The sequence below is a fragment of the Colias philodice genome, chromosome 16 (assembly GCF_061535455.1).
Source record: "Colias philodice isolate Cphi_HAF_F1 chromosome 16, ilColPhil1 Martin Lab GWU primary, whole genome shotgun sequence".
Classification (NCBI taxonomy): Eukaryota; Metazoa; Arthropoda; class Insecta; order Lepidoptera; family Pieridae; genus Colias; species Colias philodice.
This window is the reverse complement of record NC_143101.1, coordinates 6,507,732-6,531,082: the sequence shown is the minus strand read 5'-3', so window position 1 is coordinate 6,531,082 and position 23,351 is coordinate 6,507,732. Positions and strand designations below refer to the sequence as shown.

Genomic DNA, 23,351 nt, shown 5'->3' with positions numbered 1-23,351 from the left:
ATATCGTTAATCTACATTAAATATGGTATACGAAGGTGAAAAATACCTTATCCGTTGGCGCGTAATCGAGACCTCAAGAAGAATCGATACGCGCAATACAAGAGTCCCTGCCGAACCTAAATATCCTCCGACACGCACACGCGCGCACTCCGCCGCACACGCACACGCACTCCGCACGCACACACGCACACACCGCCACGTCACACAACATCCTCACACTAACTTCGTTGTTATTGCGGTACGAACTAAACTTTCAATATCCGAGTGCAATTTGAAGACAAATAATACACGCATCATCCTAGCAGAATTAACATCTTGAATGCTACTTGAACATTGAAAAATCAGACATATCATAGCCGAGTAAATACAAGCTTTTATCTTGTAATTCGCTACAACAACTTTTATTGGAGAATTCGTGCGATAAAAGTTAACCTACACTATAAATACTTTTGTAAATTGCGGGCGATGTACTATCGACGTGAGGATCATACAATGAATAGAGATACAAAGAGATTCGAACACTTGATATTAAAGCATAACCGCTATATGAAAGTTATATAATATATAAAAATGATAATTTATGTCGAGTGTTCGAGACGGAATCAAGTACGTATGAATATTAATGAATTTGCGAATTTGACCTAATTCTATTGAACTTCACTCTAAAATCTTAAATTAAAATGCAAATAAAGCGCTTCTTCACAAATGAGGACAATCATGTACATTTTCAATTATACCATTTATTTAATACTATATAATATCATCTCTTTGCACATTGCTTATTTAATTATATTCCCCTCACATCGAAACAATTACAGTATTTTTTTTACGTTAATCCTTTATTTTATTATAAAATCGGTATCTTAATACTAACATACGTAGTATTTGACGTGTAAAATAAAAGGAATGTCGACATCTAGCTTACATGAAAAGAGTTAAGCCGCACATACACGACCGTATTCGGATTTTGCCATAGCTTTATCTCTTTCTATTCATCTAAAATCTCTTAGTAGAGCGAGAAAAACTGCTTAAATTTACGCATTTAATTAGGCTTAATCTAGTTAAGAGCTTCTAAAGAGATATGCTTACAGAAAAATGCAAATGCGGGCGAATAAAGCTATCTTGGCTTTGTTAAGAGCTTAATGATTTTACTATTGAAATAATGTGATTTTCATCCTTATTACATACACATTAAGGATGAAAACCATTTATGACAACGCACATCGTATTTTACTGAAGTGATGATTGATTTAAATTACAGACGCTAATTTTATTTTCAATTAACTCAATATAAAATATATTTGAAGATTATTGTTCTTCATGTCAACGCTTTAATACCATAATGGTAACAATTTTATATCGAGTTATTTCAACAAGTTAACTCTCTTACAGTAATCATATGCCGTTCTTATAATAAAATCAATTCTATACTTCTAATGACGTATGATTTCATTTTACAATGACAATGAATGTGTTGGGTATTGCGCGCGCACACGTTGACACAACATGAAAAAAAGTATAAATACACAGCTCTATAAACGTGTTCTTTTATAAATACATAAAAGTATTACAATCGCCATGTACACTAAATATCATTTATCATGAAATCAACTTCCGTTAATAACGTACTTCTAATATAGAACTGCGTATCAATATAACAAAATTGTAAAGAATTCACAGTGCAAATGTAACCGCACACATATACATATCACAACGCCAAACGTGGACCACCGTTTACGTGACCACATAACAAACGTTAGCATTGTGTTGTATACGTGTGTAGTGTGTCGATGTGTGCTTGCGTGTGTGTGTGTGTGTGTGGGCGTGTGTGTGCGAGCTAGTGCGGCACGCGGTACGCGAGCGTGCCCCGGCCGTGCGCGTGGTGGTGGCACAGCGGGGCGAGCGTGGCGTGCACCTGGCCGAGCGTGGCCGCATGCACCTGGCCGAGCGTGGTCGAGTGCACCTGGCCCAGCGTGGCCGAGTGCACCTGGCCCAGCGTGGCCGAGTGCGCGGGCAGCTGCGCGAGCGCGGCCGAGTGCATCTGGGCCAGCGTGGCCGAGTGCACGGGCATCTGGGCCAGCGTGGCCGAGTGCACCGGGTGGTGGTGCGCGTGGCCGTGCGGGTGCGCGTGCGCGTGCAGGTGCTGCAGCGACGCGCTGTTGTGCAGCAGCTGCAGCTCCGGCGGCATGTGGTACACGCTCGCAGCCTGTTACACGTATATTCGATTAGAACATTTGTAAATTTTACCAACGATGACACACAACGTGAATGTTTCGAATAATTTATGAATCGTGAACATCATTATTGATAACTATATTTTAAAACAAATTTCTTTTTTTTTACAATATTAATGACACCAGAAAAAAATAAAGATTATAAATTAGATTTAAATAGATTAATATATCGGATGTATACTATATTAATAAGGGCCGATTTTTCAATGCTTAAATAAAACTTATCCGTCCAATAAAGTATTACACGATAATATTAAAATGTCACGTAAACTGTCAAATACGAGCAATTAGAATACGTCTTTAAAATGTTGTTGAATAAGTTTTATCAAAGCATTGAAAAATCGGCCCTAAAACATGAAATAGAACAGAAAAACAATAAGTATGCAGAATTGCAACAAATAACCACTTATTTCTCAGCGTGTCAAACGCGCAACTTACATGTGCATTGTGTCGGTGGGCGGGCAGGGCGGGCCGGGCTCAGTAAGCCGCCGCCTCCTTGTACTCCGAGTTGTCCATGGTGAAGAAGTCCTCGAGCTTCCACTGCAGCGTCTCGAAGGTGGGCCGCTTGAGCGCGTCCTTGTGCCAGCACTCGAGCATGATCTCGTAGAGCGGCGCGGGGCAGCTCGGCGGGCACGGCATGCGGTAGCCGTGCTCCACCTGGTGCATCACCTCCGCGTTCGACATGCCTGCACCACGCACATACATGTTAGTTAGCTCAACTTGGTGCATTACCTTCGAATACAATTTTTGACGTGACAACGTCTTATAATTCGATAGCCGGCTACACGCACGGAAAAACATGACTCATGCGTTACCTCGCTCTGAAGCGTTCCATGTAAGGCTTGAAGTGCAAGCGAGAGCGCGGAACGAGCGACAAAGAAGCACAATCGGCCGTTGTCACGTTCTACTATAGTCAGTAAAACGACTTTACAGACAACCAATTTTTTTTAAATAAATATTTCATACTGTAGTAGGTACGTCGAATTCGTTCATTTATCAAGCGTTCGAATCGCTAGAATAATAATAATATTGAGTTTATATTTAGATATAAGTAATAAAGCTGAAAATGCTAATGTAACACTCGAATATTTTTTTCAAGAAATAATTTATGTCTACACATTGCAAATAAATACAAAGACTTTTACGTTTAAATAGTTATAGAAGAGTGAATCATTAAATTAAAATTTAAAACAATGTACAGACGACGTTTTCACGAGTTTGTCACGTAATTTGACATCATCGCACAAACCATAATGACTGTAGTTCCCATCTATAATAATTTATATTTTTATGATTAATTATACTCACTATGAATACAAAATTATAAGGAAGTTTAGATATAATATAAAAATATAACTCAGTGATATTGATCAATGATCATACAGAGGAAGTAGTTTAATTAATTCGAACATTATCCAAATATAATACCAACCTAAGTGATAATAATATGTTATTACAAAGTGTAAATTCATCAGGCCCCGGAATCACAGACACAATAGAAAATCTATTGTGTCGCGGCCCGATCGGGCCGTTCGGGGCTCAATGGGTTAATAGTATTGTTTGCATTTTCTTGTGTTTCTGTTTCTCGTGTTTAATATTGCTTGTGCAACGTGTGTTTATTGTAACATTTTGGATAAATACTATTTCTTTCTCCGTAATTAAAAAAAACATCTCAAAAAATCTAAAAAAAATCCCAAAAAATGCTCACCCGGATAAGGCGTCCGTCCGTAGGTGACGAGTTCAGTGAGCAATATGCCGAACGACCACACGTCCGACTTGATCGAGAACTTGCTGTAGTTGGCCGCCTCGGGCGCGGTCCACTTGATCGGGAACCGGGCGCCCACGCGAGCTTCGTATTCGTCCTCCTGTTAACAATACATACATTATTTAGACGATAATAATAGATTTTTTGTATTTTTAACGAATCATTGGAACTGTTAATAATTACAGGAATATTATATGTAACGAGTATATACCTACTTTATTCTTTTTATTTTATAGAATCACTAGGTTTCCCCTGCTTCGCCCGCGCAGTCAAAGAAAAACCCGCATAGTTCCCGTTCCCGTGGGATTTCCGGGATAAAAAGTAGCCTATGTCCTTACTCGGGTATCAAAATATCTCCATACCAAATTTCATGAAAATTGGTTCAATAGTTTAGGCGTGATTGAGTAACAGACAGACAGACAGACAAAGTTACTTTCGCGTTTATAATATTAGTATGGATTGTTTGGTTTATAGAGAAAACAAAAATATTTACAAAACACTGAATAGCGTTCGCTACACTGAACGTTTATTAGAAGATGCGTAAACAACCTGTCCAATAATTAGAAAAAGGCTATTCATGCATACAAAATTTAATATATACTAAGGTCAGTAAGACAATATTGGTTTTTGTCCTGTTACGTACATGAATATTTACAGTATAAACAATACCGACGTAATTTGTCTAACAATGATTATATTATACAAATCATGGAGTTACAGTTTCTAGGTCGTCTTTACTTTGTTTTTAATTTATTTATCTTGATAAATGAGACCATTCTGTAAATAAACATAAATAGAAGATCATTAGACGCAAGAGTACAATGGGCTTTAAAACTTATTTCCGTTATCGCATCTTACATAAGCCACTTCCGCGAAACTATTCGATGAATAATGTAGAAATATATTTACGTCACAGATGATATGATACATTGAAGCAATGAAGGTAAAATATGTCGAACATAATACAAGCATGTTAAATGCAGCTATTAAAGTTTTATTTATAAATATAAATATTTTAGTTAAAAAACAACGAACGATGGCTTCAACGTTAAGATATTTTTTAATTTATCAACATCGTAAACTATGTTAGTTTCATAATTGGTGTAGTTTACGAGTGTTTGGTAACGTGAGTTATGGGTATTGATAGGTTTTTATAAATATGTATTAAACATGTAGATTGTAGGTATATAAATATTGATTTAATTCAATAAGACAAAGCTGTTGAATAAAAAGCAGAGCCTATGCATGTAACGGCGATGATAAATTAACAGCCTGAATGATATCTAGCCATATCGTTAATACATACAATAATACATATTATTATAACATATCGTTAATCAATAATGAACTGACTGACTGATATAATAGGGTAAACTTGTCTGTCTATTTAAACAATTTTAGGTCGAAATATACTTGAAGTTGAGGAGCGTTATTACACATAATAATTTTTATACTGTAACGACTAAATAATTATATTAAGCAACAGCCTAGCAGCCAATTTCATGATATAAATAACGTTATAATTATAGTACCTAGTGCAATTAACTAATTAAAGAAAAAAATGTAAACTGTTTTGTTAGCTGTATTTTATTACAGCTACATTTTATTTTTGTTTATGATGGCGGCGATGTTTGATATAGCCGGAAGGGGGTCGGGGGGCCCAGCGTGGCTACCTACTGATTAATTAATTATTATTCTGACCGATAATAATACCACAATTCATTCTCATTAATCATTTCTTCTGTTTTGAAATATTTATTTATCACATGTTCTATCAATCATTTACTTTCGAGGTGACAAATGATCAGGTGAAAATACTCTTTTGCAATTTCATATTTCTAATTTCTTATCTTCTATAACGTTCAGGTTTAAGAAAACTTTTTTTTACAATTATATAAGTGATTCACTAGCAGCTTAAGCACAAAACATCTGTAGAGCACCCACCTTTATAAGCCCGCACAGAGCGCAGAGCACCTATCATTACAAGTCAAAACTAAGCACAAAGAAACCCACAGAGCACACTTTCAACTCGCATAGACCACCCATAGTAAAAAGTGAAGAAAAAGTGTCCCCAAGTGGGGTAAGAGGCAGATGCATTATACATCTGTTTCACTGATCGATTTTCTTTAGGGACAAGTAGGTGATCAGCCTTCTGTGTCCTGCCAGACCGAGACATTTTTTTTTTCTTCGTCTCCACCGGGAATCGAACCCAGGACCCCTCGGTTCTTCGCTCACGCGTCAACCACGGTACCAAGGAGGCGGCCACCCATAGTGCACGACCATAGACCAACCTTTATAAGCCGCGCTAGACCAAAGTCAGCGATCTTCACGATGTTCGCCTCAGCGACGAGCACGTTCCTCGCGGCCAAGTCTCTGTGTATGTAGTTCTGCGACTCGAGATACGCCATACCGGCCGCTATCTGCGCCGCCATGTCTATCAGCTGCTGTAGCTTGAGACCGCGGCCCTTGCCTGGAACGGGAGATGCAATTATTAATTTGGGTATACAACAAGAGCGTGCTGAGCACACGTGTCAAAACTCAAAACTCAAACATTTATTTATTCAATTAGACTTCTTATAGAAGCACTTTTGAAACGTCATTACATAGATATTTTAAAATTTACCATCGATTCGGAAAGCAGTATCTACGGAGAAGAACCGGCAAGAAACTCCATAGTTGCTCTTTTAAATCATGTCAGTTTTACAAAATACATATGTAACATCATATATTATAACGTTAGTATCGTCGTATGTCAGAAGTGAAACTCCCTTGGAAAGATTCAAAGATACCAAAATCGTCGCTTTACTCCACGACAAGACGGTATTGCCATAACGCGACTTTGAAATTTCACTCTCAACGCGCCTAAAGAAGTTTCATTTCAAAAAAAATATAAATTGATTAAAGAAAGTTCTATAAATGTATAGTGATTTTAATGTAAGCTCTTAATTAATATTTAAATTTGTTGATTCTTGAAATGGTTTTTAATCTGTTTTATTGTCTCGTCTCATTGTAATATTTTTATTATAGAAAATAACAAAGAAAAACGAGGTCATGGTGCGGGTTATATAAAATGCAACTAATAATAGACAATAAAATAATTAATAAGAAAATATTTCCACCGGCATAGCAAATTATCTCAGTTGGCCGTCACATTGTAGCATTCGATCAGATAATTAAAGATCTCAATCAGATAATAATAGGTAGCAAAATGATTATCAACTCGTTGACAATTAATTAATCACGAAGATAGCGCAATTGCGAAACGTTATACGAGATGGAAGTGATAAGGTGGAACGGCCAGTGGTCCTAACATATGAACGTGGAAAGAGCGAGATTATTTCCTTTAGAGAGCATTCATTTAAATTATTCGCGAAGAAGTTTATTACATACCTATTTGTATCTCTGTCTGGCAGAGTTATTATAACTAGACAATAGCTAATGCGATCATTTAAATTGCAATCCAATTATTATGCAATCCAAGTATCAAAGTTTACATTGACAATCTTTTGAAGAAAACTCGAGAGTGTGATTGATCAAAGATGACGCAATGGGAACTGAGGATTTTCATGAATATGTATATTACCTTGCAAATATTCTAAAAGTGAGCCGTTCTTCATCAGCTCTGTGATGATGTATATGGGTTCCTCGAGCGTGCACACCGCGTACAGCTGTATCAGTTTGCTGTGCCGCAGCTTCTTCATGATCTGCGCCTCAGCGAGGAAATCTTTCGGGTCCATTGTGCCTGACTTCAGGGTCTTGATTGCGACTGGGGTGGTGCTGTTCCAGAGCCCCTCCCATACTTCGCCGAACTGGCCGTGGCCGAGCTTGCGCACGAACTTCAGGGAGGACCGGTCAATCTCCCATTGGTCCCTTGTTCTGTGCGAGAGACCTTCTGTCACCGGTTTCTCCACCTGGAAGCGAGTTGACAATGTTGTATTGATACTTAACACATGAAAAATGAAAATCAATTTGTGATTTCGATTGAATAATGTTTTGTGTATTTTCCTTATTGTTTAACGTGATAAGGCACATGTATTTGTGCATAATATGATGAATAAGTAAACTAAAACATGAATCGCTCATTAGAGCAAAAATGTAACCTGAATTCTTGAACAATTTGTATGTAAAGTGGGTGAATTTATAATTAAACCAATAATATTTATAGCGCTTTAATATGCATTATGCATATTTATACTTTATTTTTTATTTATATTCATCCATATTTATCGCTCGATATTTTAAGAATAAAATTATCTACTATTCATTCATCTTTGTTTTAAAGGTTATTATTTATCATCATATGTTAGCAAGTAAAGGAAACTAGTTCACTCACACTGGAGACAAAAGCCAACAACAACAGGCTCAGAAAAAATAAATAAGAGAGCCCTTAAATGTCGTCATTTACGTCACCGCACCTGATTTTATTGTTTAAATGATTCACGCTATATGTCGATCAGTATAAAACACACTTTTAATGTATCGGCTAAATATTTTTTATACAAAACTTCGCTTCAATAATGAATGATTAATAGCCAGAAGATTATAAAGCAGACTCACATCGAACTTTAATTAAAAGTTTTGTTGTTTTATTTTGTAAATTGCTGTCTGCATTTTCTATGCATTGTAAAATAGAGCAACGAGTAGTAAGACGCCTATTTTTATGATAAAATATATTGGATCCATCAGTATGTGGAATGTCTTGGTCTTAACACACTGCAGGCCACGTGACGCCATGCAGCAGTGACATTATTATCATGACTATGAATTCAATTAAGAACAACAGGCATTCACTGGAAACGTGATTGCGATATAAAGAGCCCCGCGATTTAAAACAATTTCTACCTAGAAACGTTAACTATTAATGAGCGGACATGCAATAAAGTATTAATATTAATACACCGTGAAGATGTCGCGTAAACGGACGTCCAATAAACGTGCACCATTTATAGCAGGTAAAAATAAACATGTGACTCTTAACAATGGACCGCAAACGTTCATTGTCAAGCGAGTGCTAGAAAATTACCATAGTCTTTACTTTTACTCGTTACTGTAGACCTACTGCCGCAGCTCATTATGCAATGAGTTATTGAGCCGTTAAATTAAATTGAATGTGTCGCGCTAAATAACAATATTGAACATTGTTCACACCAAGTTTATATGTTATGGTGATATTTATGTGATATTGACTTGACACAGTTTCGCTTCAAATAAGAACTGCTGTGCGACTGCGCATATGTGTAACAAATGCTTCGTATATTTTCATACTCAATATCGATAAAAGCTGTATCTACATTTTAAAGCAAAACCAATGTTAGAATTCACAAAACATAAAAACTAACACTCGCTCTTACAAGTATCTATATATAAGACATATTATGTAAAAACATAAACACGCCTTACTCCTTTTATTAAAAGCGGAGAATATAATATAAAAGTAGTAAATCTTCCAGCATTATAAAAGTATCCCGACACGTATATAAGCTCACAGGCTCTTGCATTTTTACTACGGCCATTAGCTTCGATAAAGAAAATATTTTAGCGTGTAGCTGGCAAGTATGTGCTTTTTGCAATATTTTATTATAGGATAATATTTATTCCCGTCACGTGAAACGAACCCGTTGGCAATAGAGACCACAAATCCGCGCACGACTGCTTGATGTGTCATACGCAACCATCGGCAGACGATAAACATACACTTATCTTGACTTAAACGAATCGTTTAAAATTACTGTTATCGAATATTCAATATACGATATAAACAGTTCTATCGGTTATATCATTACCTTGTTAGTAAATTATTAATTTGTATACTTACACTAGAGACGCTGATTCATGTGCGGCTGTCCATTTAATTTATTTAAAAATAAACAACCAACCTTTCCCATTGAATGGTTAAACTAGCTAATGATTATGCAATAATTAATTCCATACATATAACTGATAGTAGTAAACTTCATTAACATTTGCTGACGCCAATACTCGCAGACCATTTTGTCTACGTCTACGCAATCATGTAAAGTTTATTGCAAAAGTGTGAAATACATATTACACAATCAAGTCACAATAACATTTTGACTAGAATCACTTAACAATTCTGAAAGGCATTGAAAAATCTTAAACGTGGGTTTTCCTAAATAAAATTATTCTAATCTGTCACCGATCGGTTAATGGTTGTGATTGATCGTGGATCAATCAAACATAAGCATACACAGCCAATAAGATGATTAAGAGAATATTACGATTTGAAATTATCATTGTCGCATACAAAATCATCTGATATAATCATTATCAACATTAAAAATGTATTATAATTTAAAATTTATTATAAATAACCCTTCATTAAATGCATTTCTCTCATAGGGTCAAGATCGAGAATGTCAGATAACTACATTGAATGCTTAATTGGTGTGACCTACTTTTATTTACCGATAAATAATTTTAAGTTGTTACTGACGCGGGGCATTTTTTGAGTAATGACGTATTTGAGAGATCCGTAGATGTGATAGTTGTACTTTCAAATCGAGGAACTGAACAACCAGGGAGTTTACTTTTGCTTATTAATTTTAACATAATATATTCGTTCGCATTTTTTACATCAATAACATAGCCGGGTGGGCGGTTTTGCAACTTTCAGATTGTAACGTGCTCAAAGCTTTGGGCGGGTTTTAAGAGCTTACATATTAATTTGCATTTGGTGAAACCCTCAAATATTATCATTAATCATTGCGTTTGTTTACTTTTTAGTGATGCATATCTATCTACAGTCTACACAAATATTATAAACATTTAGATTTAATTGTTTGTTCTTGAACAATGTGAATATGAAAATGTTGAACCGCATTGACTGAACGCATATTTGATCAACGCTGCTAACAATCACGGAAACGACTGTCCTCAAGTAAAACAAAACACTTAAATGTGAGGTTAATCATGTAAAAGTTTGCACACGAACAATACCCCTCATTATTTCTAATTACATTTACGTCAAAAATGTATACGCGTGACAATGATGTATTAAATATTTTGCACGTGTACGGAATTTATATTTATAATTGTTGTATCCATTTATTGTTCAAGTCTATTTTAAAAGGAACGAGAATAAATAAATATACATTGTTAAACAGAAACACCTGATTAATTTAATATTTTTCTTTAAGACCTAAAAAATTATCGATTTTTGTCTGAACTCGCATTCATGTTAACATAAAGAGTAATTGTTCTTATTTTTTGGAACAATAGCATCGCCATAATCAACTTTGTTTAAATCCGGATCAATACCGATACTTTATTTCGATTCTATGTTGCTTTCAACCGCGTTGCTTCAACAAATTAGCGTGCTTAGAAAGAATTTAATGTGAGCTATCTCCGTGATTTTGTAATCGTTTTATGTGTGCATGTATATGTATGTGATTCGTAACGAAAGCGGGGTCACAGCCTTGGCGCCGGTCACAGTTTAACTGGAAATTGAAATGCCGACTATTCAATGTATAAATTGCATAACATTGGAAACTCCGCCGATAGAATTAACGTCGCAACATTTTTCAAAAGCTGCATCGTCGCGTAAATCACTCGTTCGTCATGCATTATGTATGTCATTTGATTAATAACGTGTTATTAAGATATTACGTATGTGTATTATTTACAAAGCGTGACATTTGTCTAATAAATATTTATGTAGGGAATTTGTTTTTATCGATATTAATTAATTATTATTAATCATGAGTTATGCGCAATTTACAATTTCTATTTGTTGTCATATTTTAAATACTTAAGAGATGCATGCAAATAACTTCTATTAAATTTATTTTTTTACGTTCTACAGAGTTCTGATCAAATTTAAACATAAAGCCCGATTTAAAAAGAGATTGAAACATTACTTATCGCAAATACGTATAGCAATATCTTTCGTAAGAAAAGATTGATCTTGACAATGACACGCGTGGTTCGAGCCAATAGTATCCAGGCGCGCGCCTGTCCTTCGGTGAATTTAACGCCCGTCGGAACTCGTCCGATGGCCAATATTTCTCACGGGTACAATGGTGCCCCATCGCTGCACGTAATTCCTATAACCTTATGGGCCCTCTTCACAATGGGCAGCGTTGGCCCAACAAATGCTCGTCGATGGCGATAACGAATAAACATCTACAATGACGGCCGATTAGACATTTTAGCCGTCAACACTATCGCGATTGCCTCCACTCGCCCAACGCTGCCCATTGTGAAGAGGACCAAAATAAAATTGGATTCCACAATTTATGTGTACGCGTAATAATAAATAATACACGAGTTCACTTGACGGTTCAATTGCTATTATTGTGAAGATTATGTTGGTTATTGCTCAATAAATCAGTGACACTTTCTTTTCTTCAAATAAATACCATAAATACCGTTTATATTAGTATAGGTGTAAATTATTGTTTTATGTACGTTCACGGATTGGTTAGCGTGAATATCGTGTTTATTATTATTACACAATTCATATATTTTATGATCACATTTACTATTATAATGATTCAGAATTACGTAATTAAATCAATTATTAATTATTATGTAGGTAATAATATAATATAAACTCAACTTGACATAATTGTATGTAGTAATACAATAATTTCTAATTAGAAATTTCTTAATAAGATGTTCACAAACATTTTCCGCAGTTTATATTAACCACTATCTTTCATTATTCTATTGTCGCCTTAAGCCTTAAAAACCAAAAATATCGAACTTCCGCATAACTGTTTACATCAGTTTATTCGATAATATATTATTTAAACCAACGATGTTTCCTTAACCATATTAGTATATTTAATCTCAAAAACCTCACATATTTCACTAAGATTTTTTTTGTGAGGATATATCTTGCATAGTGGGTTATGTCGGATTCCTACTGGCCACGAAAAGTGACGATGAAAGGTCTTCTGTATGTGTGTGTGTTAAATAAAGGCGAAATTGTAATTGTAAGTATTGTATATAACTAACCTGTACACACGGGTTGTTGAGCGACACGCAGAGTCCATCCGCGTCCTTGCTGTAATGCTCCACCAGCTCTTGCAGCGTCCGGAAGGTGGTGCGGCGGGCGATGAAGAAGCCGCCCTCATCGAGCTGCCTGATGCGGTAATGCTTCACCGTGTCACCGTCGCGAACTGTTGATTGGGGTTTGTTAATACCAAATATATGGAAATGTATGGAATATGGAAACAGTGTATCATCATCATCAGCCCATACTAAATACTACCATTAAAAGTCGTAATCCTTCGTAAATTTACTGTTCTTTAGGAAATGCAGAACCAACGGAGATAATTTGTAGGTACTATTGAAAAAATGAATGATGAATAAAAACTCGTGCTATCCGAAACATCACACATTTTTCGTTGTTGCGTAGATAATAATAAACATCTACATCTAAGGACTGGTATACTGACCTTTAGCGGTTAATATTGTTGCTAAGGCGATAACATTAAAATCCTAAAATGTATTGCATCTATAAATTTCATCAAATGAACATAAAATATATTAGGTATACGATCTGTTTCAAAACTGGCAAATGAGTCAACAATTCAAAAATATGATAAATAGCTAGCCAATTAGCCATATATAGATAATAGTATGTACCACCAAGTAGGTACATAGCATTAATTTTAATCAGTTAAATTCCATGAAAACCTAAGGATGGCGTTTTAGCACTCTCTGGGTCGTGACTGAATTTTAAAGTCCCGATAATAAAACAGTTCCTTATTTGAGTTAGGATTATACTACTTATTTATTTAGGATTCCGAAAAATATTTTCCACAAAGTTTTGTTTAGAATATCAAACGATGTTAAGACGTCTTATTCTGTTGTAAAAAAACAAAGCCGTGGGTATCCATTTAACAAAAGTTTCGCCGAACATCTTCACCCAACCGACGTTTTTAATTAATTTTTTTAAAAGGCTGGGTTCTGTATTCGAATTACAGATAGCTTGATATTTTTTGCGTCATGTTTTGTATTGTGTACTATTAATTGAACAAGAAAATTAATAACATTGTTTATATATAAATGCGTCAATAATGCCAGTTGACCACTAATGATTAAATATAGACATAGTGCAACACAAACTCCCTAGATTCGTAACGATCTACACGGAAAAATGTGCGCACATGTTTAATTTTTCATCTTCATACCTTTATATAAATAACTTGGTATGAATAATTATTAAAGAATTAGCGCACACATTATAATAACTAACAACATATGACATATCAAAAGTGTGAAATATTGTTCTTCCAATACTTGTAAAATGTAGTAAACTAACACATGAATTGATTAAAATGTTCATCTAGAAGTATTGACCACGTCTCCGTATCATGAATGTTAAGGTCGAGCGTTGGGAGTATGTAGATTTCGCGGTAAGCCTTGGAATTTGATACCAATAATACGTGAAATACAGGTCTTTATTGTTCATAAAAAGAGAAATTAAGTAAATATCTCAGTAACAAAATACTCATTTGAATAACGATACGTTTAAATACAATTATTCTGCTAAAATTATTTCATTTACCATTAATGAGTGTTAATTATAAGATAACTAATTAAAACAATAATAAGTACCTACAAAAAAGATTAAACTGGTTGTTATTAATTACGTATACATTTTTAAAATTATTTGATTCTGGTAGTCCGTGTTAAATATGACCTACTTCTACTTTTTGTGCAAAACCAGCAAGATGAGGTGAACATAATGAGGTAATAGTAAGAATGTCGACGCGACGTGGTCTGCAGTTATAATGTTTGTTGCAACAATATAATTTAATTCGTCTCTCAATATACATTGCACTGTTACAAATCAAGCGAGAGCCACTGAACTGTATGTAGGATTTCATTATAATTCAACGTCAGTCACTGAGAAGATATAAACTCCGACAGGTATTAAAATAAATTAGCTTTAACACCCTCTGTTCAAAATATGTAAGAGCAAAGTTTAATAAGGCATTTCCACGGAGTCTTCTATTGGCTAAAGTGCTGTTTTAAAACTTTGCATATTTTTCAATATTTTAATATTATGCAAACGTGATGTCAGGGGTGACGATAAAAAAACGTGATATTGCGACTTTAAATTTGTTTTGATGTATTATAAATTTTAGATTATAATTCTTAAAATTTAAAAGACTCCCAATACCAAAATAAACAATTTATATTATCTTAAGTAGTCATTACTTTTAAACAAGCTATTTATAATCAACACGACGACAATAATTATAACTGATGAAATACCCGTATAAAGTACGATGCTAAAAGGGAACAAATAGTGCTTCTGAATTAATTGGTCGTTAGTCACGAGTTGGGCATCTATCGCTCTAGTCCTTGGTTACACGCATGTTCCCACGACGCCAGATCTTAGAAAAACTTCAACCGGTTTACTATCAGGATCGAATATTCGAGATACACGAGTGCACAGTTTGTACACCTAGCCAATGCCCTCGGCTTCAGTCACGTACAATGTGACATTTTACGTCTTTTTCCTACTGCACCACTTTCATCCGAAATACATATAAATATTTACATTAGGTCAGTGGTTTTGTCTCAAGTAGAAACTCGTATGCATACATTTACAGACATCCTCAGAGCAACTTTGTTTTAACATTGCAACAAGTCTATAGGGAATAGTACCTACTCAAATATTTTTTAACAATTTTCAAGCTGACGAGTCTTCGTCAATCCATAGCTAACAAGACCACAACCGAGTTGACATTGAATAAGTTGTTATTAAAATGTACTTTTTGTTTCTAATAAATATCATAAAACTTACCAGATAGTGAAAAGTCATTATGACGGCTTTCCGAATCACGAATAAGGAAAGCACCATGTTCGTTTTCGGGCAGGAGCAATTTCTTCTCCGCCTCGATTCGTTTTATTTTGCGGAAGTACCACCTGAAAGAATTAACTTCAATTAGATTGATTTACTAATACTCCATGTGTATTACTTGCTAAATGGATAGAGCTTTTAAGCTAAACCATTTAACTGACGATTTTAATTCAAAACAAATTAATGCAACGACATATTTCATTGAACAGACAGTATGGGAGACCTCGGACACGGACTTTTGAGTATGTGCAATCCGCAAAACCCATTACATACAGTGTACTCAATAAGAAGGTTAACATATTTAAATCTGTATACGTGATTAAGCAGCACTAGACAAGTCTAAAACAAATATCGATAGAAAGCAAATCGGTAATCGAGACTTGAGATAGCCGATAGGTATATTGCCCATATTTCCATTGGTTGGTGTCAACAAACATAAGGTTCAATGTCTTGGGGATAAAACCTAACCATATATATTATGTTCTTAATTGTTTTAGATAACCGTAGCATATCAGATTAAGTTTCATGAGTTTAAGAAATCTTAAACAATGCTCGTATGAAAGACAAAGTGGATTTATTAAAAATAGAACTGTTAAAGCACGAGGTCCAGAAAGCTAGATGACTCAACACCAACGAATGAATGACTACTTTGCATTCAATTGGCGACCGTGTCACGCGAATCCTTGCTCGCTGTTTTAACGTGAAATCTCGAAAGGATGCGACAAATGTACATATTTTTATTGAATGGCAATGGTAATGTGCTAATGGCGCTTTTGAAAATGACTCAATTCAGATGGTGGCAAATTTATATCAATACTTGTACAAAGCACAAAAACTGTTACTTATATGCAAGGATGATTAAATATTCAGTTGATTTCAATGCAGCATTTGTAATTAGTTATTACATTCAACACGTGTTAAGAGAACTGTATCCCTTATGGTAACTCTTCTTAAGTATTTAAAATATTAAAATTATTATACTACGGATCTTGTATTAGAATGAATGTTTCCATACATATCTAATCTTAAAATGGTAAGAATTAAGTATACCAATGACGTATGTTTAATGTTTATGTTTTAACATCCAAATTTAGTGCAACAGTTAATACACATCACGTATTCCGTACACGTATATTTATCACGTGTATCGTTAAAACGGCTTGCGCTGAAGTTAACTCGCCGTATCATTGCAAAATATAGAGCGCTTCACAATAGCACACAGGATTGCGCCAAATTACGAGCCAAAGATGCACGAACGAAGCGAGTGATCCCCCACACATAACCCATTAGATTAGTTTGACAGATTGAAAAAATACAAATTATAATAAGATGAATATCCTGTTGTGAATTCTTCAAACCGCAATCCTTGCAAGACCTGATTGTGATATATTTTAATGGCTCAATATCAGCCTGCTTGCTACACGGAGCAATTTAAGATAATGTTAAAGACATACAATGGGAGTAATTAGTTGATAAAAGCATTCACATTAAATGTAAAAGTATATAAAGCGACAACAATCGAAAACTTTTTACAGCAATCAAATGAAGGTACCCAGTTTTACAACCATAAAGGTTTTTATAGCGTTCGTGACGATAAGTTCTGATTGAATGTTGATTGTAATTGTTCATTGGATTACGAAGCAGCGGCACGGAGAGTCTTGGATTGCAATTAAGGAAACGGCCAAGCCATATCCGATGTTTATCAGTACAGAGACGAACCGAGACTGGGTAATTACATATACAACATGAGAAACAGGAAAAGTTATGGTGAACCTGGACCAGGCTTGCATCTAAAATAATTGTTAATCTCAGAAACAAAGATGGCACAGTTATTTAAAATGGAACATTACGCATAGATACGAAATACTTAATATTGTTGCTCCTGTTTTAAAATGACTAAATTTTACACCATGCTATTTGAAAATGATACAAATGGTCTACATTGCAAGCCTTATCATATTATGATTAGATCTATTATTCCGCTTGTACTAGTCTGGTTTCATACGCAATAAGAAATTTAGATTGTAAGTTTGAATGTTAGCCTGTATAAAATTAAAATACAAATTCCAATCAAAAAGAACAAAATAATGTAGCCTATGCAGAGTGTATGCACATCTTCATACAGATTACTACTTTAACAAGTTAATGTGAATCAACACAGACAATGATTTCACCCTCATTACAAACTAACAATCACCCAATTGCAATGCAGCCTTCATGAAATCTTTCCTTATCAGCAACGAACTGCATAATGGAATACCAATGTAATTGAGAAACGATCTTATTTATTCAATGTTAGATTTAGATAACATCTAAAAGGATAATTATCGTGGAGACCAATGTCAAAATAATCATAAAAATACTGTGAAAGGTTATGAATAGAAACTTTTATTGCCCAGCGAGGCCTCGTCACGTGCTAAGGGCATTTTAAGGGTCATAGATCTGTTGCTACTGCTTGGACGAAGGTCTGGTCTGAAGACGCGCGGAGAATTGATTCATTTTAATGAAACTGATTTTATCCTCATTTACACATTGAATGACTATTTATAGAAAAAACAGACTTATAAATATAAATACAGTAATTAATTAAAGTATTTTTGAAAAAGGTTTAAATAGTTTGATTCTCTCTAATATTTCTAATTCATTAACTGAAACGGTAATTGCAGGGATTCTCACATGGCCTAATATAAATATTATATAATAAATTCAAAATCTTTTACAACAAAAATTCAGAATATTGAACTGCAAAATAACGTTTTTCATAATTTAAGGTTGTCGTTACAAAAAAAACAGTAATTGGTCGCTTTAACAGTGGGTTGAAAATTGAAATGCTTCACCGTTCAAATTACTTTTACGGGAAACTAAACACTTAAAAAACTTATCAGAAGGCCACGAGTTTAAATAGTTTCTAATTATAGCGAACAATTTAGCTGCAATTTTACCCGTGATCTCTGAAGTAATAAATTTGCATCGAAAAGCGCTGCTTGGGGCATATAAAATGAGCGCCTAGTGATGTCTAGGATAAAGTTGCTTCTATTTATAATAGCTTTACTGTATAACGCGGTTATTAAACCCGTAGCTCGAGCAATAAAACATTGAATATTACAGTAACGCAAGCGCCGCCGTCGGACCAGACGATAGAACGACCTTGACCTGCATTATAGTGTCAGAGAAATCTTATACATTTTGAATCATTACTGATATTCGTTGACGAAATTCGTCTATCTATTGTTCAATTAATAAACAAACTTTGATCAATGAATGAATGGATTATTATCATTTTACGCTACTGTATAAGAAAATGTATGTAAACAAATGCTATTTTACCGTGCGTTTTTCAAAGTGATTCATCAATTAAACATTTACCGAGAACCAGTCCTTAGATTGCTACGTAAATTATTGTAACGACTAGTATTCTAGAATTAAGATTTATTTTTACACTTATCTGAACTTGTTTGTCGGTTTAAATTATTTTCATCAACTTTCTACATTCCGAAGAAACTCTAATGCACGCCTATTTAATAACTGCGACCATCAGATAGTTAAAGAAGTCCATAAATATAATGTACTTACTTTATAATATTATTATATAGACTATAATATAAAAATGAATCGCAAAATGTGTTGGTAAGCGCATAACTTGAGAACGGCTGAACCGATTTCGATAATTCTTTTTTTATTATATTCCTTGAAGTAAGAGGATGGTTCTTATGTAGAGAAAACGTAAATATGTACCACGGGCGAAGCCGGGGCGGACCGCTAGTGTTACATATTTTCTCAGTATTGAAACATAACTTTCCTTGGACTCGCCGTTATATTTGTTTCTGTTCGATACATTCGAAAGTTCAAACAGAAATGAGCAAATATGGCTGCCTTCCTTTATTGCCTAGACATCTCAAATCTAGTATGAGTCGGCGACTGTAATTTCGCAAACCAAAGACACCCACTTTGTTATACAAGTTTGACCTAATTTACTTTGTTTATTAAAGTTTGATAAGTTCGATGGTTTTATGGCATTTTAATAATTAATGACCGATTATATAAGATATTTTGCTAAACTGACAAGTAGTTTCACAACTATGTGGTATGTCATAAGTTTAGAGTTGTCAAAGATAATCCTTAGATGTCAATAGTTGACGTAAATCGTAATAGATCTATTTTATTTTTATGTAACATAAATGTCTATTTAATAATTATTATTTTAAAAATAGGAATCATTATAAAATTCCGTTCATTAATCGGTATTAAGAGCAATTAATATAATTCATATTGTTCTCATACCTATATACAATGAAGTCATTACTTGGTTTAATTAGATATCCATATTAATTCCTGCCACGAACTTGATTAGGAAACACGTTCAAGTTCAGCTTTTTATATTATGCATGTAACAACAAAGCCTACTGGGAGTTATCTAATTATAAACTTTATACGCGGCTTGATGAGCTTTTAATACTGAACCTATTTGTTGGTAAGAATTTTTCATAATAATATGCACATTACATATTGGTTTCATCCCAAATCCACCATTTATTATTTTCAATATTAATTGTAATTTAGATCTAGATTTTTAAATTAAAAATGCAGTTAACAGATGCTCTTCAAGGACAATGGTTTCAGTTCAGGATATGATCATAAACGTGGAGATCTAATGATGGTAGGATAAGTGGAAACCAACAGCCAAAACGCATACATGTACACGTGCAGTACAAAAGTCAAGTTGCATTAATTGCCACTGTAATTGACAGCAATTAACGCAACAATAAGATGATCCAGCATTAGAGGCATTTTGCTTCCATTGTATTTGCTTTATTGTGAGACGATTTCCGTTCAAATGAACACTTTTTGTTTTATAGATGGCAAGTTATTAACCATCGATGACACTCATTACGATTTATACGTATTACCTATTTATTTGATGTTTACGTAATATTTGTTTATTCGTTTTATATAATTCTTTGGGTTTTTCAAATGTACACCACACCTACCTAAAGAATATGCTAAGAAATAAGAATTTATTTAAAAAATTGGAGTCAAGATCAAGCTTCATTCTATCGTTATTTCTATACCTAATATAAGTTTTTATAAGTGGCTTTTATTTCATAGCATTAAAAGATGACTCAATAAACATTGGCACTGAGAAGTTCAAACTGTTTTCCTTCATTGGTTCACTTTACACCCCGGTCACCGTAAGTCATTATGAAGAATGGGCTTTTGACGTGTTCTCAATATGGAGCCGAAATCCTTGAAATATTATTTAGTGCACGAGGTTTCAGATGAAAGGAGATTCGTGAACCAAAAACCCCATTAAACATAATAAGCAAACGGTAAAATCACACAATATACGTACGTTTGTCCGTTACTTATACCCATTAATAAAAGATAAGGATAACAATTGAGGGATATCAAGGCATACGGTGAATTCGCAATGAGATTTTCCCAATAGACTCATATACATTAGACTTGTGCTCTATTGCTTAAAGTTTTTAAGTCATTTAACACCAACCAGGCAGTAACATTTCAATATAAGGGTTATGCTAATTGCATCATTTTGATTGATTAGACGCGTGATTAGAGGTTATGCATCAGATAAAAAACGGTACCGTTATTCACAATAATGCAGTCAAACGTGCTGTTGAAGCTGATGTCAGTTACATAGCAGGTATGCTAGGGGCAAAGAGCAACACTAGTTAACGTTCATAATTTATGTTGTTATTAGGTCTACCGACACCACTACACACTTCTCTGGGACAATGTGCAAAATGATAATGTTACCAAGCATAAAATTTACTAAAGATTTTGTATTTTTATTTAAACCCAAGAAAATAAATGACTTGTGTAATAAGTAATTAAACTTATATAAAGATAAAGAAAGGTAAATATTGAAATAGATACATCATACAATCAGGAGATATGGTTAAGGGAAATATTGTGTCATAGGTACATTTATGATAGACAAGTAGGTAATAAAATAAAAATTTTATTACTCGGATAGTCACAACAATGTCTGATTACAATTATTGGTTTGGTTGCAAAGGAAAGCTGCTATATAAAAATGACTAATAATTTTCCGCAGCTAACATACTTTTTATAATTATTTACTGACAATGGATCTAATGTGATGATACAGGTAGGTATACCTCTATATAGATCAGTAAACAGGAAAACAAAATACAAAGTACATAGATTATTATTATTTTGGTAATGTAGCAATCGACATGTGACAATTAGCGAAGTTCACAATGAGTCGTAAAATATGAGTGCCATTTGTTCAAGAATGGTCTGATGATGCGTAGTGCGAAACAACAGATATTATGTACTGCGAAAAGCTACTGCCATGCTTGAAGTAACAAACTTATATTTTGTAAGATATATTAATAAAATAAGCGTGTTTGCGTAAATAGATATGGAGGCCGGAATTGTATCCTGGATGATTAAAATTTAAATAAATCGTAAAAATATTTTCCACCTAGCTATAAAATAACTTCTAACTACGCTCAATTCTAATAAATTATTTATGTGTGATGTGATACTATGTATAACTTGGTGTACCTACCCCTTGGTAGGTACACCAAGTTATACATAGTATGAAATATGAATATGCGTAAAATATTGTAAAAATAATCTCGCTCATAGCTTTAGTCATAGCTAGTCATACGATGTCTAGTGTTATGTAGTGGACACGAAAAGAAATATTTATAAAAAAACGTATACTCAATGTTAATCAGAAACTAACAGCATATTCAATTTTTACAAGTATACTTTTCCAACAATGAAATAAAAAGATATTCAAGCAAAGTCCTTGCCATGAATCAAAATTCAAGTTAATAACTACATATTTATTTTCCGATGAATCGTATTTAACTTGTCAATCAGAGACTTTGAAGTATCCATAGACTAAAAATGTCAATGTCAAATATCCATAACAATGCCTTCTAATATATTTTACCGAATTAAGTGTCTCTGTAGGCACTTAATTCGGAAAAATATATTATTAGAAAGAAAGTTTACATATTCAAAATTGAAATAAACATTTAAATAATCTTAGGGCCGATTTTTCAATGCTTGGATAAAACTTATCCGTCCAATAAAGTATTACACGATTATATTAAAATGTCACGTAAACTGTCAAATACGGGCAATTAGAATACGTTTTTAAAATGGTAGTTTTATAATTTATTCGAAACAAGGATTGAAAAATCAGCCCTTAAACGAATAAAACGAAGAAATTTCAACAAAACGGCGATTATATTATCGATAAAGGCTCGTAGTATTTCTTGGCCAGCGCTGGTTGCTGTGTAAAAAAGCAAAAACAAATCATAAAACCTGTTGCATTGTTCTTTCGCAAGAGACGATCTCCACGAACCGTTGTGATAAGAGCAAGTAAATTTCTAACACGTGTTTTTGAACACAGAAATACCAGTTTTAATTGTAACATGTAAATGAGAACCCTTAAAAGATTACACTCAAAATATACGTAATAGATAGATAATAAGAAATTGAAAAATAA

The 23,351-nt window shown here is 34.1% G+C and overlaps 1 protein-coding gene across 2 annotated transcripts in view; it reads right to left on the bottom strand.

Moving 5' to 3' along the window:
- Positions 1–2,069: 2,069 nt before the first annotated feature.
- Src42A (Tyrosine-protein kinase Src42A) overlaps positions 2,070–23,351 on the bottom strand; it is a 49,698-nt gene continuing 28,416 nt past the window's right edge. For both annotated transcript variants that reach the window (XM_089704803.1, XM_089704802.1), the window contains exons 2-8: positions 15,785–15,906; positions 12,979–13,142; positions 7,583–7,910; positions 6,291–6,469; positions 3,943–4,099; positions 2,673–2,920; positions 2,070–2,206 (exon numbers count right to left, since the gene is read on the bottom strand). In XM_089704803.1, coding sequence (XP_089560929.1) covers positions 2,712–2,920; positions 3,943–4,099; positions 6,291–6,469; positions 7,583–7,910; positions 12,979–13,142; positions 15,785–15,906 — 1,159 coding nt within the window. In that variant the 3' untranslated portion in view covers positions 2,070–2,206; positions 2,673–2,711. The remainder of the gene's footprint in view (positions 2,207–2,672; positions 2,921–3,942; positions 4,100–6,290; positions 6,470–7,582; positions 7,911–12,978; positions 13,143–15,784; positions 15,907–23,351) is intronic.